At 38.7% G+C, this 19,521-nt stretch overlaps 1 protein-coding gene across 6 annotated transcripts in view; it reads left to right on the top strand.

Annotated features, from left to right (window-relative positions):
- Nucleotides 1-19,521, top strand: part of LOC126248562 (neuropathy target esterase sws) — a 228,076-nt gene that overhangs the window by 22,171 nt on the left and 186,384 nt on the right. For all 6 annotated transcript variants that reach the window (XR_007545508.1, XR_007545507.1, XM_049949654.1 and 3 more), the window contains exons 4-7: nucleotides 5,204-5,323; nucleotides 5,420-5,517; nucleotides 5,746-5,840; nucleotides 16,754-16,899. Coding sequence is in view for 4 of the 6 variants with exons in the window: in XM_049949654.1 (XP_049805611.1) it covers nucleotides 5,204-5,323; nucleotides 5,420-5,517; nucleotides 5,746-5,840; nucleotides 16,754-16,899 (459 nt within the window). In the remaining 2 variants the exon portion in view is untranslated. The remainder of the gene's footprint in view (nucleotides 1-5,203; nucleotides 5,324-5,419; nucleotides 5,518-5,745; nucleotides 5,841-16,753; nucleotides 16,900-19,521) is intronic.

The raw sequence follows: 19,521 nt of genomic DNA, 5'->3' as shown, positions 1-19,521 counted from the left end.
TCTGCCTGCCTGTTGCTACAAGTGGCTCAGCCTGCATGACATGCCACATAGGCCTCCTTTGGGGTGATGTCAACTGCAAGCTGTAGTGCCTCTGAGTTGCTGTCAGTATCGGTCATTGGCAGGGATATTAACGGAACTGCCTACAGATAATTTTATATCTTCCATTTAATTTTTCACATTCACTTCTCTTTTCCATGCTTTCCGACAATTTTTTTGTTGTCTGTGTCTGTGCAACAGTAAAGTTTTTATTATTTGTATTTGATTTGTGCCAAAATCATTCCAGTGATCTTAAATTGACAGTGGTATGATTTAAGACTGACAACCCTGTGACTTTGTACTTCTATAACTTTGTCAGTGACATACTGTGGGAACAGTGATGTGTTTTGTTTTACAACTTTGAGAATTCAACCTTCTGAATATCAACTTCGACATAGGCACTGTGTTGTATTAATGAGTCAACAAGGTTTTTTTCTTTTATCTCCCCCCCCCCCCCCCCTCACCGTTCCAAATTTGGAGCTCTGTCTTTAACAGTTGATTAGTATGGAACGTTATCCATAACAATTACTTGTTGCCTGTTTACATTTTCCGTTAGTTGTCTCTTTAAAAAATTAGAAAGAACTTATGTTTCATATCTTCATGATAATCACTTGCTTTAGTTGTCTTATAATTCAGGAAACATTTGATGCTAACTAAAGTGTTCAGTTATATGAGACAATTCTCCTTTCCTGCTTCAGCAACAGTAATTCCATACCATTCTTTCATATGTTGAGTGTTTTCTGACAGAATGACTGACATTTGTCCTTGTTTCATCAAACAATGTAATGTCTTCAAACTGTATTTTCATAACATCTAATAAAAATCAGGAGAACTGTACAAAAATTTTACTTCATTCCATATCAATTCTACATCCATTCATTTTATTATATATGAAACTGAAGTCTCTCTTTAATGTTATCTGAGAAGTTTTGCTGCCACTGAATAATCCGGCCTCATGAAGAGTAACACTGTTTTTTGTGGGTGATGTTCTTTCTATTTTGTAATACCCTCTCAAAAGATGATAGCTGCAATTTGCTGAAATGTGTCCAAGTTGAAGTTCTTTATTCATTGTTACATATTCCTCTCTCTGCCATGTTGCCATAGTTTATGTGAACCAGTTCCTTCCTATTCTGCACAGTGCAACATAGTGTTTTTCTCTTATGATAGTCACTGGTAGAGTGAAAGTGTGTTAAATGTCAAAAAAAGTAGAAAGTTCATAATCTCCAAGCACTATGATAAATAACCAAAGCCATGTCAGAGGATGTGGTTAAGTCTTTCCAGTCCAGGGTGATACTTGGTGATTAGGCAGGTGCTCCTTCATAGTTGGTTTATGGGGGTGGTCAGTGGATTGGGAGCACATATGGATTTGGCACAGGAAATCTGTTTGCAGATTATGTTTGAGAGGTAATGCCTGCAATGAAGGCCCTACTAAGACCTTCAGCATATTAGGCAGTGCATTGCTAGTTAACATGTGGTGAGACCGTATGGGCGAGACTTTTTAGTATGTGTAGGGGATGACAGACGCAGTTGATAGCTAGTGAGCTTGATTTTATTATATAGTGTGTTGGATTGATTGGGATGTGTGTGTGTGTGTGTGTGTGTGTGTGTGCGCGCGCAGGAACATGGCACACTGGGTTGAAGGGGCCAGGTGAAGTAGATGGAAAAGAAGGTGTTGACTGTTGAGGCAATGGAGGAATGAGGGTAACATTCTTTGGCCCTGTGTCCAGATTATGAAGATATCATCAGGGAGCTGAACCAGACAAGGAGTTTGACATTTTGAGTGGCTAGGAAGGTTTTATCTAGGTGGCCGATAAACAGATTAGTATAGGAGGACACGATACAAGTGCTGTTCACAGGCGTATTCTATTGTATCAGTGGCAGAGACACCTTGGAAGTAATCACATTTTGTATAGTCTCTGTTGTAACTTCTGTCAGCGTGGCCACAAAATAGCTGTCAATCCTAATGGATGTGGCCACTGTCAAATTGTGGCCAAGAGCAGAGTAGACCAGTGGCAGGAAACTGCTGAAGGCCTTATGCTAGATTTGAATGGCTGCTTCATACCCATGCCATCTGTTTCTTACCTCCCAATACCAACTGCTAGATGGACACCAGCTAGATGGAATTGCCTTGCATCACATCCTCCAATATCTTAATCCTTCCCGCTTCTATCTCCGCTACCCCAGTCCCACACCCATTTCTACCCCTATCCCCATGACCCCCACTTCACTCGTGCTGCTCTCACATCATCCATTCTGCAGTCTTCCTCATCCTCTGTTAATGTTCTTTATGTACCTATTGATAATTCAGTGCCATGCCACAAGAAACTTTACATGTTGCAGACTACAAACCTTCCATCAGAAATTAAAGCACAAGGTATAATACTGACAAAGCTTCTGGAGGTTTTTATATATTGGCCTGCACATCTATAGCTAACCAGTGCCCCTAAATGTTAATCTAAATGCAGTAGCTATACATATATTAATATTCAATAAACTAACTGATCTATATTAACCTGTACCTCCCACCAGATGAAGAGTTCTTACACCTCTATGTATCCAGTCTAATAGATCAGCTCCTCCCACCCTTCGTATCATTAGGAAAGTTCCATCTATGATCTACTGTAGGATAGCACATATAATTCATGTAGAGGCAGGCAGCATCATCAAGCAACTAATTGTGAACATGGATGCCCTTATTCAAATGGAAAACCTGCCAATGGGATGGTCATCATTACCCAATCATTCTCTCCCTCCCCAACTTTCAGTTACTGTGTGAATTGGCTAGCCTTGAGCTCTAAAATGACTTTCGGCATTGACAACAATTGCCAGAATTAAAGGTATAAAAAAGTGATATATGCTGCAGAAGAGCACGCTCTCTCATCCAACCACCTGAAACTAACCCTCTTGAGGTCTGAAAACTTGTGACTGCCATTAGAGGATCCCTTGGCCACTTCAGTGTGGCACAGGTCCATCTTTCCATGACAATCTTGATTTCGCCCAAACAGCTATGTGCAAAGGTAGGCTACATAATTAAAAATCAGTAAGAAGCAATGTTGGGAAATTATACACTTGCAGAAAGTGTGTGTGTCAACATCTCCGGCTCCCCAACCTACAGAGTGCACAATTCTGGCCACCCTGAGTAGATTGCAAAATCTTTTCTACATCTACATTTGTACTCCACAAGCCACCATATGGTTAATGGTAGAGGGTACCTTTGACCACTGCCAGTTATTTCCTTCCCTTTTCTACATGCAGATTGAGTGAGGGAATAGCGACTATCTATGCTAGTACATATGAGCCCTGATATCTCATATCTTGTCTTTGCTGTCCTTAATCAAAATTTAGAGTGGCAGCAGTAGAATTGCTCTGCAGTCAGCCTCAAACTCTGGTTCTCTGTAAAACTGAATTGGGGTTCCATCTTGACCTGGCAACTTATTTATTTTCAATTGTTTTGGTTTGCTTCTTTGTGTCATTGATGCCTATTTAATGTCCTCCATACAGGAGTCTGTGTGGCTGTGAAATGATGGTACATTTTTATGATCGTCCAGCACGAATGCTTTCTTAAATGCAAAATGTAAAACTTCATCTTTCTTTTTTGTACCTTCTGTTACGACATCAGACCAGTTGGTGAGTAGCTGAATAGAAACTGCATAGCAGTTTTACATAGGACCAGAATTTTCTCTGGTTCTCAGCAAGATGTTTTGCTAATGTGTGATAGTGGAAGTTGTTGTATGCTTTGTGCATCAGTATTTTTATAGATGCATGAATTTCTACTAAATTTTGCCTGTCCCTCATAGTTACTAACAACAGAACTCCTGTCACACGAGTTGTATGTTTCTTGTGAGAAATTGGTGTCAGCCATGAAAGCTCTAGTTCTACATCACGGAGAAGTGCTACATGAACCTGTGGGACCTACAGTTGCATACTTCACGTACCCCAGATGTGTCTACCCATTCCTCTCCTTTGTTGCGTTATGTTCCCGTGAACATACGGCAACTGTTACCTTTTTCTGCAGATCTTTTCAGGTTGGTATGGCGGAGCTTTTAGCTGTATTTTGTTAGTATGATACTGGGTAAATGAGTGTGTCATTGTAAGTGCCAGACTATTAATCCAAATATCTGGGGTTTGATCTCTAGTCAGTTCAAGGATTTTTGTCACTTACCACTTTTTTCAGCTCTGATAATGATTTATTAATTAGAAAAATGCCATGTTACGCTGTGTTTTGGAGTCCACATTAAACTATATCTCCCCCCATAATTAGCTGGGTCATTTGTTTCCAAGGTTAAAGGAAGACAACAGCATAGCACCTCCAATAGGACCGTGCCTAATAAAGTACTGTGTTGCTCTAAACAACTTTTGGGTTGTTGAAAACATGACGTTTGTACCAGATAAACATTCAGCTATCTTTCATTTAAGATACTCGTATCTGCAAATATCTTAAACAAGACAACTAAGTGAAAATTTATTCAGTAGTGATTATCACCAATATCTTCAATGCTCAAGGCTGAAACACCATGACCAATGTACTTGACCATTTGACATTAATATGAAGTGGGCATTGGGTGGCCTTTAAGGTTGGGCTTCTTGCTACAGATTTTGAAATTTTCGAGTTGTGGCTCCAGTTGACCCTCTCTGATGTGTCCACTCCCCCTCCTCCTGAACAATATCAGTCCCACCTGAATAATACCATAGATGCTCAGAGTGCTCTCATCTACTGCCTATCCTTCCAGTGCCATCAATTTAATCAGCAACCAGACCTCCATCTAAATGGGAAGCTACCAACTCCTACCTACTACACCATTATTAGAGGCTATTGAAAACTGTTTGTTCTTATTTTAAACACGTGCGTCAACTTTTTTGTGCATTACAGTTTTCCTGGAAATTAAGATTGGTTATGAAATCTTTCAACATCCTTCTATAATTCAGATTCAGAAGTGGTTAGTGAATCCTAAAGAATTTGATGGGTGATGGTGTAAAAGTCATACATAATTCCCAGATGTGTCAGTGTCAGATAACTACACAGATTTTATCAATTAGATACTTTTATTTTGAAGCATGTATCCTAGTGCTTGAAAATAATACTTATTATAAACTGGAATGGCATATTCTTCTACTGTAGCTATATGTAAATGACAAATAAAATAAACTTATTGTATATGTGTTCCAGGTGAAATCTGTAGCCTCATCACAAGATATGAAAGGCCAGAGGCGCAAAATAGCAATATCAAAATTTGCCAAGCAGATACTTCTGCAAATGAGCAAGGATTCAACACCCACACAACTTAAGGTTAGCAGTTGTGTAAGCTTACCATTAAATTTAGTCCCAGCATTGAGATGTGTCTGCAATATTTGCCTGATATATGTATTTTTCATTTTTCAAAAGGTCTTAGAACCTCCTGCTGAATATTTGGAAGAGGATGTTACAAGCAAAACAGACAAAGGTGTCCCCCCTGATGTTGTATATATGTTGCAGAGTATAAGGTGAGAATACAGTACATATTAAGACACTAAACAAGCAATCTGCATGTTTTGTATCGTTATGGAAAGAAATCATGGGAAGAAATCATAGGAAAAGTGATGATCATGCAATTAATACAGAAGAACAAGACTTAGGAAAGTGTAATTAGTGTGTTCTCATTTTTCATTGATTCATTTTGTAGCATAACATTGAGTATTAGTAGTATTGGTTTTCCATTTTTTCTTTTGCAGAGTTTTTGGACATTTTGAAAAGCCTGTGTTTTTGAAACTGTGCAGACGGACAGAGATAATTAATGTTCCTGCTGGATCCTTTCTTTTCAAGATTGGTAGGTACATAACTGGCATCTGATAACTTCACCTTCATAAATGTTGCTGAAATTAATTATATGGTGTCTTTTAATCTGTAGGGAGTTGTATACTTACATGTAGTAGTTAAGCTTCTACTTTAATTCCCTATAGTACTATCATTAGGTAAAAGAAAGGTACTCTTCTAGCCATTAAAATTGCAACACCATGGAGGCAGTTGGCAACAAACATAAAATGGGCATGAATTACACTACATACATGGATATACAAATTAGTAGAATTTCACTGCAACCATATAAATTACCTAAGAGTAATGCCATCTACAGTCTGTATGTAAGAAATAATTACTCAGCGGGTATCTCCTACATAAATCACCTTTCAGTGTTGTTTGCTTGTGAGGTGATGGTGTAGTGCAGCTTGTAAGAAGGAAAAATACCTACCAGCATGTGTGGAAATTCTACTGTAGCAGCATAGTGACCTATTGAGATTGCAGTTTATCATTCCGTGATATTTCTGCTCACTTTGGGTGGGATCCTGTGACTGTCATGCAGATGTGGAATCAACGTGTTCAGGAGGACCATACTCAATCTCACATGGGAACTCCGTATCTCTTATGACCGTACAGCCGTGTCACCTACCTTGAGTTAGGAAATGGCCTTGTTTGCAGTAAGAATGGTATCCACTTGTGCAGTGGAATAGTGTTTGGACCGTCACTGACTCTCAGCCTGGTGACCATTGTTGGGGGGGGGGGGGGGTCCTTGATGGAGCACCTGAGATATGTGCACCAAACACCACTAGTGGCACAACATTATCTTTTCGGTTAACTCCCGGTTGTGTGTGCTACACCGCAATTTCTCTCTCTCTCTCTCTCTCTCTCTCTCTCCCCCCCCCCCCCCCCCCCTCTCTCTCTCTCTCTCTCTCTCTCTCTCTCTCTCTCTCTCTCTCTCTGTCTGTGTGTGTGTGTGTGTGTGTGTGTGTGTGTGTGTGTGTGTCCTGAGAGCCTCGTACATACAAGGCTCTCAGGAGAATGAAAATTATCAGGTTGCATTCCTTATCCTCATACGGGGCAAGTACCTAACATGATGGTATGGGGTGCTATTGGATACAAATGATCACGTTCGCACAATCTGACAGTAGGTGTTACATTTCTGTTTTGACCTATGCATGAGGTCTCCTTGATGATGTCCTCCAACAAGATAATGCATGACTCAATATTGCCCTGCTGTCTTTACCTACGTCAGTTCAGTGGGTGTAAACATCTGATTATGCATTGCCGAGAGACTGACATGAACTGTGGCACAGAGCTAAAGCAGCGAGGAATGACATCTACGCTCAGTTTGACTGTAGCCAGATGGATGAGAGACATTGTTGCTGCCAGTGATGGCATTTCTGTGAACTAAATTTGCATCCTGCACCCCCATCTCACCTGCAAGTTTTATCGTGTATTCTTCCCACTGGACTGTATATACAAATTAAGCAAAATTTCATTATTTGCTGTCCTTCCTGGTGTTGAAATTTGAATGACAAGCAGTATGTTATGGTTGAGCAATGAGTACTTGACATTTACTGTATACTAACAGTTAATAGAAAATTGTATGATTTTTAACTTTACTGCTGTTTAAATGTGTGGGATTCATGTGTGGGAGGTAGTGGGAACACAGAATTAAATGGTACAAAAATGGTGTAAAAACTTAAAGATCCATTGGTTAGGAAGAACTGGAGGTGTATAATTACACACAGTGAGTTAAAACTGCATTCCAGACTGAGACATGGATGAGGATGCCCCCCACCCCCTCCTCCTCTTTCATAGGCAATGTGCTACCAATTGCGCACCCTGAGCAAACTTCATGAGCCAACTCAAATGTGCCAACTTACCTGTGGCTGTCCTCATATCCTACTAATTCCATACTGTCTCCCATATATTGGTTAACAACACTGATATACAGAAAAATAATTTCTGTGACAAGGACAAAACACATACTACTTGGAAGATAATTCTTCTCTCAGTCCAGATCTAATTTCAGAAATTCTGTATAGGCCTCAGTTTTTGTGTAATAATGGTTTTGTGCTAAGCACATGCCAGGTTATGTATTAAATGTTTCTGACAAATGACACCTAATTATAACAAGACTTCCAAATTGTAAATAGCAAGCAAATTGTCAGCATACCAAGGAATCAAATAAATGTGCAATAAGGGTAAAGAATAGCAATGAAACATACCTAAAAATATTTCCTTCCTGTTTTCTTGTGATATTCAGCCTCAGAAACATCTCTTTGTCAGGTCCAGCAATTGTAGGACAATATTTAGCCTCTTATTTGGCTTTGACAAAAATTTTCAGTGTGAGAAATGGCTGGTGTAACCATTTGGCATGGTTGTTATCAAAGACATCAAGGTTATTTCTGAAGAAATTGAAGTGATAAACAAAGAAATGTAGTTTATGTGATAGGCTACATTCCATATGGTGGTAGGATCTTGTTATTTTATGTATAATGTTACACTATTTCTTTGCCTTTTGGCTGTTGGGAAAGATCTTGCAGACACTTGTGAAAGAAGAGCCATACTTTTTTTTCAATATCAATCAACAAATCAAGATGATGTTCATCAGCAATTACTTCTCCCATTTGTGGTCCTACAAATACTCCTTTCATCTTTGCTTGATTGATCTTCGGGACCTAAGATGTTGCTTTTTGTTTGTGGCACTCGCAAAGTTTTTGACAAACGCAAGTTATTAATATGCAGAAGTGGTAGCTAGGCATGCTAGGGCTCAACAGGAGGAGTGTTTGTGACATTCTTCTGTCAAGCTGTAGTTCATCTCACCTGTACCTCATTTTTTGCCTGTCATAAATAGAGAGCAGCTGTGATTTGTGTACCTGATGAAGTACTTGAGTAACATTTTGAAGTTCTCGTATGTCTCTTTTGGGTGAAGTGAACATTCAGAATGGAAGATAATTTATTCCATTTGTGGAGAAGTACTGTGTTCAGATTAACTTTGCTACAATCTATGAACAGGCTTCACTAATTTACACTGAAATCATTGCCAAGATTCTCTGTAAATGATTCAAATACCATTACAAAAAAGTCATGACACCTTTATTCAGAAAAGACAATATTTCGGTCATGAGATACTTATTTTCCTATTGCATTAAAGAATATTCCATCTTTGAAACCAGGAAACCAAAAATGCAGGCTGTTGCTTTGTCAAATTTAAATCGTGAATGAGATCATAAGTGTGGCTAATTTATTTCATAGGTGGTTTGAAATGTAGGGTTCGCATGCATATCTCTTCCTCTGAGTTCACTGTATTTGTCATCATATGAGGTGTAGCTATAAAATAATGGCACTATTCCTGTAAAACATTATATTTCAAATACATAAATATTTAGTTATTGTCACCTTTAATATACTCCCCTCCTCTATCACTACAGCACTCGATGTGAATTTTCCTTTGATGGAAACAGTGCTGGAGGTCTTCCTCTGTGAGCTCCTTGATGACACATGTCACTTCTTTCTTTTTTCCCACTGCTTCAGCAGACTGAAAACTTGTTCCTTCTAATGCAGATTTGACCTTAGGGAATAAATAAGTCACATGGTGCTAGGTCAGGTGAATAAGGCGGATGGTCTAACACTTGGATGCTGTGTCTTGATGCAGAACCCATGACTTGTTCTTCCACAGTTTGCATAATTTTTTCTTATTTTTTCACAGACTTGAGCAGTAACTTCAAGGTAGTAATGTTGATTAATAGTTTGATCTTCCATAAACAATGTCATGATTATTGTGGGGGAGGGGGGAGGGACAGTCAAAAATTCAAGCTTTTTTTGCTCTTGGTGAAGTTGGGCACTTAGTTTCTGGATCATAATTGAAGAGCCAGGATTAGTTACATGTTATCACTCTTTTTGAGACATTAGGATCATTTTCGATGATATTCAATGTGCCAGTACAAACATTTTCACAAGTTTCGTTTTGTTTGTTTGTGAGAATTCTGAGCATCAATTTTACACACACTTCTCAAGTTGCTAACGTAAAATTTGCCTTATGCATTCTTCAGAAATTCCTCCAGTTTCAGCAATCGATCGAATACTCAACTGATGGACAGATCGAATAAGATTACCTAATTTATTTTTTACTTTTTTATCATATATATATATATATATTAAAAACAAAGATTCCATGACTTACCAAATGGGAAAGTGCTGGTAGATAGGCACAATAAAAAACACACAAACGACACACAAAATTTCAAGCTTTCCCAACCAACGGTTGCTGCGTCAGGAAAGAGGGAAGGAGAGGGAAAGATGAAAGGATGTGGGTTTTAAGGGAGATGGTAAGGAGTCATTCCAATCCCGGGAGCGGAAAGACTTACCTTAGGGTGAAAAAAGGACAGGTACGTGTGTGTGTGTGCGCGAGTGTATACACATTCCACATGGGAAAAATATATTAAAAACAAATGGATGTGTGTGTGTGTGTGTGTGTGTGTGTGTGTGTGTGTGTGTGTGTGTGTGTGTGTGTGTGTGTGTGTGTGTGTGTTACCCCTAAGGTAAGTCTTTCCGCTCCCGGGATTGGAATGACTCCTTACCCTCTCCCTTAAAACCCACATTCTTTCATCTTTCCCTCTCCTTCCCTCTTTCCTGACGAAGCAACCGTTGGTTGCGAAAGCTTGAAATTTTGTGTGTGTGTTTGTGTGTTTTTTTTATTGTGCCTATCTACCAGCGCTTTCCTGTTTGGTAAGTCATGGAATCTTTGTTTTTAATATATTTTTCCCATGTGGAATGTTTCTTTCTATTATATATATATATATATATATATATATATATATATATATATATATATATATATATATAAGGTCATCTGAGGAGTGAATAATATTCAACGTCTTCTCGGCCATCTTGGAAACACTTGAACCACTCAGAAACTGGCATGTGGTAAACAGCCTTCACCATACGCTTGTTTTAGTTTGCTCTATTATTACACTTACATTTTTCTGACAAAACAAAATGACAGCTCTTACACAAATGAATGCCACGGCCACACTGATTTGTCTACAGATGCTAGAGATGCTGCATTTGACTGAGAAGGCTTCATGCTTGACAGCTATCAGTTGTTTGTGTTTGGGCATGTGTACTTAGTCTGTCTCAACATGTCTTGTTATTTTATAGCCACACCTCATATCATCTTCACTCACTGTTACATTAGCAGATGGCACTGATACTGGCAATTATCCACTGTGAAATATCTGTTGTAGCAGTATATCATGATACTGCACAGTTTCCTTGACTTTCAGTGTGAGTTAAGGCATTTTTGTCAGACAGAAATAGGAGTCTTGTGCACCACGGTTGTTTCAGCCAAATCTTGGGTGTAGCAAAGAGTATGTGATGTGATACTTTTAATGCAGTACTTTTAATTGGGCTGTCAGGAGTGTATCACATGTCAAACAATATTTGTATGGGAGGGGCAGGGATATTTCAGTCATAGTCAACCTCACAATTAACATAGTGATCATAGCACTTCTTTACCAGGTAATTAAGCTTTTGTGATTTTGGAGTCACCTCGCCTCACATATAACAAAAAGCATTTGTACAATTCACACCTCTAAGAAAAATTTCTTCTAAATTACTTCAGAAGATGAGCCTCCATGAATGTAGAAAACAAGCAGCCACATCTAACAATTGTCTGAACCCAGTGCTGATATACAAGAAACATAACACAATGTGATTGTGTGTGTTTGAGTGTGACTCAACAGTGTTGCCAAACATCTCACTGAACGTGGATTTGTAAACTGAAGGTTATATATGCAAAGTCCTTTTACATAATTAGACTTGTTTTTCAGCAATTACATCTGCAGAATAATTAAAATCAGCCACAGTAAAAGAGACAAACTATAGAATTTTCAAGAAATTCAATAGATAGAAACCAGTATGTCACAGGAACAGTTAGCTCAATGGACAAAACCCAGTTTCAGTTTTGAACACACCATGTACAATGTAGCTGAGTGCACTATTCACATTGTTGATGAGAAGACTCCCTCTGACCAGTTGTTGTTGCTGCTGTTGTTGTTGTTGTTGTTGTTGTTGTTCTCAAGTTTTTCCATCGTTTTTAAATAATTTGTGTCAGTATTTTACAACTATGATCTAATGAGTTCTCCGCCTCTGTAGCTGAGTGGTCAGCATGGCAGAATGCCATGTGAAGAGGCCTGGGTTCAGTTCCTTGGTGTGTAAGAGATTTTTCTCCGCTCGAGGACTGGGTGTTGTGTTGTCTTCATCATCATATCGTCCTCATCAACGTGCAAGTCACTGAAGTGGTGTCAATTTGAGAAGACTTGCACCAGGCTACTGGTCTACCCAACAGGAAGCCCTAGCCACATGACATTTCATTTCATCCATTAAACTGATGGTTCGGTAATATTTACACCTGTCAGCACCTGCATTCTTTGAAGTAGGAATCATGACATTCTTTGTGAAGTGTGATGGTATTTCTCCTTGCACATACGATGGAATAGTTTCATCATGACTGGCACTCCCAAGATCTCAGTAATTCTAAGGTAATGTCGTCTGCTATAGTCAATTTGTTTTGACTTAGGTCTTTCAGAGCTGGCACAGTCTTCTTGTAGTATCGTATCTCCCATCTGATTCTTATTGATGTCTTCTCTTTCTATAGTTTTTGCACACAATTTGAATAAATACAGTGTGTTGAATAGCCAATATCAAAATATACATACCCTGCTATCGGCAAAAAACATGAGCTATGAGCTGCCAAATATAGACTATAAGTACACATAAAGACAGAGAGCCTCATGCAGAATAGCCCAAACATGGCTGAATATTGTAGATGAATGAGCAAGTGCATTCAGTAACATTTAAATTATGGAAATAAACTAAATTACACACCCATGGTACCTGAAATGCAGTAGACATGAAGGTTAATAAGTAACCCATAGCCTTTCACAATGAGCACCTCAAATGAAGACAAGCTGAATACAGATCTCTTTGGAACATTCTTCTAAACCACTCTTGAAACAGTATTCAGAAGGTGTTGGGAATGATCGTGGATGTTTGTTGGTTGAACCACATTTGAAGAAAGCAAATCAGATCAATTGTTTGAATCCAGATGGCAGAGTGTGGAAGTTCACGAAAAATTGATTGTGAAGAAAATGTATTCTTTGCCATGCTTTAACGGTGGATGGTAGGACTATTTATCTGTGATAAACCATACTGTATTTTTTGAATCGACAAAAAAAGAAAACATTCTCTGGTTGTACCAGTCCAGTACTTTTTACATGGATCAGCTGCTTGTGAAATTAGTCACTGGAACTGTCTCATTGTATAGGGCATCATCTTTATTTGTTGTCCAAGAATCAATCAAAAGAAGAATTTGATCTTTCCTATGCAAATCTGTTTCCTGTGCAACCTGTTTCAGGAGCACCTTCAAATCCCTTTTTTATGTTGGTAATTGCTAGTATATGCTTTCGTGTTGGGTAATCGAGTGTCGTGATTGCCAGAAATTTCCTACTGGGTTCCAACACAAGAACATAGAAGGGTGACATCCATCACAATAACATGTGTGAATCAAATATGAATGGGTGATTGTTGCCACTGAACTGACAGGACCGTAAACTATCTTTGCCCCCTTAGTGCAAGCATTCTATCAGTTTGTAACTATTTACTGTAACTTGAATGATATGCATTAATTATCTGCTCTTGTGTAAAATTTTACTCTCGAATAGGTCACCTTGCTTCCATAACCAACTCATCAGCTTTATTTTCTATAAAGCATCACCAACAAATCTGCTTCCAACTTCATACATGCGAGAACAATTCCCCCCTTTGAACCACTGCAGCCATGTTTTGGAAACTTTGAATGTTAAGGTGTTGTTTGGATCAGTTTGTCCTTTAAAAGACGTCTCCCAGATTTGTAGCATTTGGTCGAATATACACACATCAAAAAAACTTTTACATCACCTCGGTTCTGAGAGTTCTGGAACCTGTACAGAAAATTGGAATAGAGATCAACATAAACATCATTGACATCTTGGGTTGTCAAGTGTTCTGCCGGATATCGGCATCATGCTTGCACAATATTTCGGTAACGTAGCTTGTAACCTTCATCAGACGACACTGATATCCATCAGAACACCCGACAATCCAAGATGTCATTAGATTGCTGGGAAAGTCTGAAGAGTTTAAACATCATTTCCTCCCTTTTTATTGATCATGAAAACCACACATTGCATGTTGTACCACCATACAGTGAGACCTTCAGAGATGGTAGTCCAGATTGCTGTACACACTGGTACCTCTAATACCCAGTAGTACATTCTCTTGCATTGATGCATGCCTGTATTCGTCATGGCATACTATCCACAAGTTCATCAAGGCACTGTTGGCCCAGATTGTCCCACTCCAGAACGGCGATTCGGCGTAGATCCCTCGGAGTGATTGGTGGGTCACATTGTCCATAAACAGCCCCTTTCATTCTATTCCAAGCATGTTTGATAGGGTTCATGTCTGAAAAACATGCTGACCACTCTAGTCGAGTGATGTCATTATCCTGAAGGAAGTCATTCACAAGATGTGCATAATGGGGTCACGAATTGTCATCAATGAAGACGAATGCCTCGCCAATATGCTGCTGATATTGTTGCACTATTAGTCGGAGGACGGCATTCACGTATCGTACAGCCGTTATGGCGCCTTCCATGACTACCAGCGGTGTACGTTGGCCCCACATAACATCACCCCAAAACAGCAGGGAACCTCCACCTTGCTGCACTCTCTGGACAGTGTGTCTAAGGCATTCAGCCTGACCAGATTGCCTCCAAACATGTCTCCAATGATTGGTTGATGGCATATGCGACACTCATTGGTGAAGAGAACGTGATGCCAGCCCTGAGCGGTCAATTTGACATGTTGTTGGGCCCATCTGTACCATGCTGCTTGGTGTCATGGTTACAAATGCATGTTGGAAGTGAAGTTGCACATCATGCAGCCTATTGCGCACAGTTTGAGTCGTAACATGACATCCTGTGGCTGCATGAAATGCATTATTCAACATGGTGGTGTTGCTGTCAGGGTTCCTCCGAGCCATAATTCATAGGTAGCGGTCATCCACTGCAATAGCAGGCCTTGGGCAGCCTGAGAAAGGCAAGTCATCGACAATTCATGTCTCTCTTTATCCCCTCCATGTCCGAACAACATCGCTTTGTTTCATTCTGAGACACCTGGACACTTCTCTTGTTGAGAGCCCTTCCTGGCACAAATAACAATGCGTACGCAATTGAACTGCGGTATTAACCGTCTAGGCATGGTTGAACTACAGACAACACGAGCTGTGTACCTCTGTGCTGGTGGAATGACTGGAACTGATTGGCTGTCAGACCCCCTCCATCTAATAGGCACTGCTCATGCAAGGTTGTTTACAGCTTTGGGCGGGTTTAGTGACATCTCTGAACAGTCAAAGGAACTGTGTCTGTGGTACAATATTCACAGTCAATGTCTTATCTTCAGGAGTTCTGGGAACTGGGGTGATGCAAAACTTTTTCTGATGTGTGTATTTCCATGTTGTTCTCGGATTGCAGTCAATTGGTCAGGTACCTCATTATTTATTCTCTCTTGTAGCACTTTCATGTTTCTGTCATGTTATTTGTGTCTCTTCAAAGTCTTACAAAACTGTCTTGCTTTTTGTCTTTTTTGTGCCTTTACAGTAGTGAATTTGACTTTATGGGACATGCCTAGGGCTACTCCAGGGCGGCCCCATTGTGGAGGATCATTACATCTTCACTGCTACATCCACATTTTATAGGCATCAGCAAAGTAACCTACAGGAATTTTGTTCTATTCTTCTTTGGTGATGGATGATATGAGGAACCACTGCTGTTGTCACTGCCATGTAATGGTAGACCACTTTCTGAAGTTGGCTCATTGTCTAGCTGTATTGCTGGATCGTCCCCAAAAACCAGTCTTCATTGGTGCCTTCTTAATTTACCACAAGGGTTCTATACTCTTCAACAATGTCTTCATTAAGTAGCAGTTTTATGATCTGTTTGAATAGTATGTGAGCTGCCCTAGTTGGCCTTTCCTCTGAAATACCTAAGAAATCAGCTAAATGACCTCAGCTGGTTTCATAGTGTAACAGCCTATGCATACAACACATTGCATTACCCACTGATACATAATTAGCAGACCATTCTGCATCTACTCCTTACGTTGCACTCCCTGCTCCCCTGCCCCTCCTACCAATTCCAGTGGTCCTTAACATGTCAAATTGCACCAAATATATTTTCTTGTGTTCTGAAACATAAATCAACTGGTCTCGTTCAAAAGTCGGCAACAACTGTGGGTTAGCATGGGCTTGCCATCTCAGCTGTTTAGTATGTGTACAGGTACTTGCCTTTTCTCCAAAGATTTCTTTTAGTTTTCCTATATAATACAGCTGTCTTTCCAATAGTAATGCATTTTCTACTGCCTTGTGAAGTATAATAGAAGAATTTGGTCTTTTTCAGTTGTCGTCATGTTAATGATTGACTGCAGGGAATATTTTGCTATGGCTTGAAATGATAGGCAAGCCTTTTAGTTCTAGTGCTACTATAGCAAATTTCATTCTAATGTGGGTTATAAGGAGAGTTCACAGCATTGCTTGTCGCAGCACTGCCTTCACAAATTTTGCCTGCCAATTAACTGCATCAGTGTGGGGAATACTTTGGTGTTGTCCATTTGTTACCATACAAAAAGTCCTGAGAAGTAAGAGAGGAAACAATGCATGAGGTGTGATTGTTACTACAGTATGTGTGTGCGCGCGTGCGTGCGCGCGCGCGCGCGCACACACACACACACACACACACACACACACACACACACACACACACAAATTCCCACATTCCTTCACATTTTTTCTGTCTAACATTGTTTATAATCTGCACTTCCATTTCCTATTCTGTCCAGGAAATCCTGATGAAAATGTCTATATTGTTCAGAGTGGAAAATTAGTCGTTTTCACCCAAGAAGGTAATACACCACCAGTGGAGCTAAAGATTGTGAGGCCTGGTGAGACTGTGACATCGTTACTCAGTTTCACAGACGTTTTAACAGTAAGTGTGTATCTTATCTGGTGTATGAAATAATAATATTTAAAGTCAACACTTCATACATGTTCTGTAGATGTAGTAAATAAAATATTTATCAATATAATTAGTAGAGAAGTACACATAACCAGGAGTAACAATTTTTATATTTGTGCTGTAGAAGTTTAGAGTGTGCAATAATATTGATTTTATGTGAAAGTAGCTTGGGCCTGTTTTGTATGAACCTATTGTGGACTGGTTCTGTGTGTTCTGACAGTACTCTGTTTTGATTTCTGTGTGTGCTATAGTACTTGTCACATGCAGTGCCATAGTACCTACTTCTTATGTTCAGTTAGGAAAATCTTTTGCTTTTTCAACTGATTATGTGCTTTTGAGAATTTAATTATTATGGGACGAAAAGCCATGTAAGATGATACAGGTATATTTTTAATTAATTTTATGTACACTTGCTCTGATGACAGGCTGGTCACCGGTTGAAGTTTTTTATTATTTGGATTAATGTTCAGTAATGTAACCATTGAATTGCAGTTTTGTAAAAACTGCAGGTCATTTTCAAGTATGAAAATAGTCGCTGTCTGTTTAAAGTAAAACTGTCCTCAGTCTGAAGGCTGGTTTGAACATCCAAAGCTCTTTGGTAGTCATGGTCCTTTTGGATGTGGTATTGTAATATCACTAATCTAGTTTATGACTGATGTAGAACTCTTAATCTGTAGTTTCTTGCTGAAAACTATGCACAGTTCATAATCCTTGGCAGTGGCCACTTATATTGTAAACCATTCCATAACAAATTCAGTACTCTGATCCCTATACACATTAACCTTCCACAGACCACAGTTCGTAATAATAAATAGTTCTGAGTGAATCATAAAAACATTTAGTATATTAAGTAATAAGGATAGATACTAGAATTGGCTTTGACACACACACTTTGACACAAAATGTTAACTGGACAAATTCTGGTGGCAAACTTTGTTACTGATATGTTGAATAATAAATTGTGGATTGCAAACAAATATTTACCAGCTTGAGTAAGTAGACTAACTTAGAGATGCTGACTTACTGTCTTGTGGTAGTATGGATAGCCATGTGTAAGTATTATTAGAGAAACTAGTAATTAAATTTTACTTTTATTATTATTCTGCTTTTGCGGCCTCATTGGACCTCTTCAGTCAGTCATTTTCCTGGTCATCATCATCAGTAGATTTTCTTTCTGAACTGTCCAGCATCTTTTCATTTGTTATGATCTTTTTTGTCATTCTTCATCTGTAAATACCCTTGTTATTGTTTGTTGATTTTTGTTTAAGTCTTATTTTTATGTTTTTCAGTTTTTGAAATTTCTTGTTTTGTTTTGCAAATTGCCCTGGGTTGATTCTAGCTCTTTCGTATCATCCCTGATTTCCTTCATCCTCCCAGCTTGTTACTTCATGTTCAGAAGTTTGTGTATAATTTTTCTTGATAATCTCATTTCTGGTGTCCTTATAATGTGACCAAAAAAAGAGATCATCTTTTTTCCATACAGTATCTGTAATGGGCTAGAGTTTGTTGTACACCATTTCATTTGGCAAGTTTGTTGTACACCACTTCCTTTGGCACTATCCGCCATTGTCAATATTTTTGATTTTTTTTCTTATTTATGCTTGTTCCAGCTATTCTTCTCTCTACTTTTAGGATTCTGTCGATACTGTTTTTCTGGGTGACTGTGAAGAGTTTCACTTTCATGTGTAACTTTTGGTTGAGAAACCATGTTGTAATGTTTAAACCGTGTTAATTTCTGAGCATTTATCATTTTGTTAGTTCTTACTTGCCATGCAAGTTTCTCATCCAAGTTGCATGTTAAAATTTCTCCAGGTATTTCAATTGTTTTACTATTTTTATTTTCCTGTTATTTACTGTTATGTGGTTGATTATTACTGGATCTGCTACCATTATCTCGGTCTTTTTGAATGATATCTGGAGTCCTATTTTTTGTGCTATATTTTGTAGACTTATTTGATTTCTGGCTTCTTGAATGTTATTATCTAGTAACACTAAGTCATCTGCAAATTCCAATCAATTAAGTTTATTTGACCTTTTCTTGTTCCAGTTCTTATGTTTTTAAGATTTTTCTTGTCCCACTCCCTCAAGTACTCATGAGCAGAGTTGAGAAATAACAACAATAACCATCTTCCTATCTTAACACTGTTTTAATTGTAAATGGCTCAGATGTTTCTCCTCTGAACTTTGCTTTAGATTTGATGTTCGTTAGAGTCAAGTTTATAATTTTTATTAATTTGGTGTGGAGACTGAAATTCCTTCATATCTTCATCATACAAGTCCACAAAGGTTATGGCTTGAAGGTTTTGTCTTGTTTTTTAGTAATCCATTACCAATTTCAAAGTGATTGTCTGTTCTGGGCAGTTTTTCCAGGGTCTAAAAACATCTTGGTATTGTCTTAGTTCCAGTTCAAGTTGACCTTTACAACAATTGTATAGAATTCTTGGCGTGACTATACATGATATCCAATAGAGAAATTCCTCTATAGTTGTATGGATTTGATTTGTCTCCTTTTTGTGTAATGGATGGATTATAGCTGTAATTCAGTGTTTTGGTATTTCTTCTTTGTTCCAAATTTTCACTATGCCTTGGTGT

This window comes from Schistocerca nitens, chromosome 3 (genome assembly GCF_023898315.1).
Source record: "Schistocerca nitens isolate TAMUIC-IGC-003100 chromosome 3, iqSchNite1.1, whole genome shotgun sequence".
NCBI lineage: Eukaryota > Metazoa > Arthropoda > Insecta > Orthoptera > Acrididae > Schistocerca > Schistocerca nitens.
This window is presented reverse-complemented; position numbering and strand designations above follow the sequence as displayed.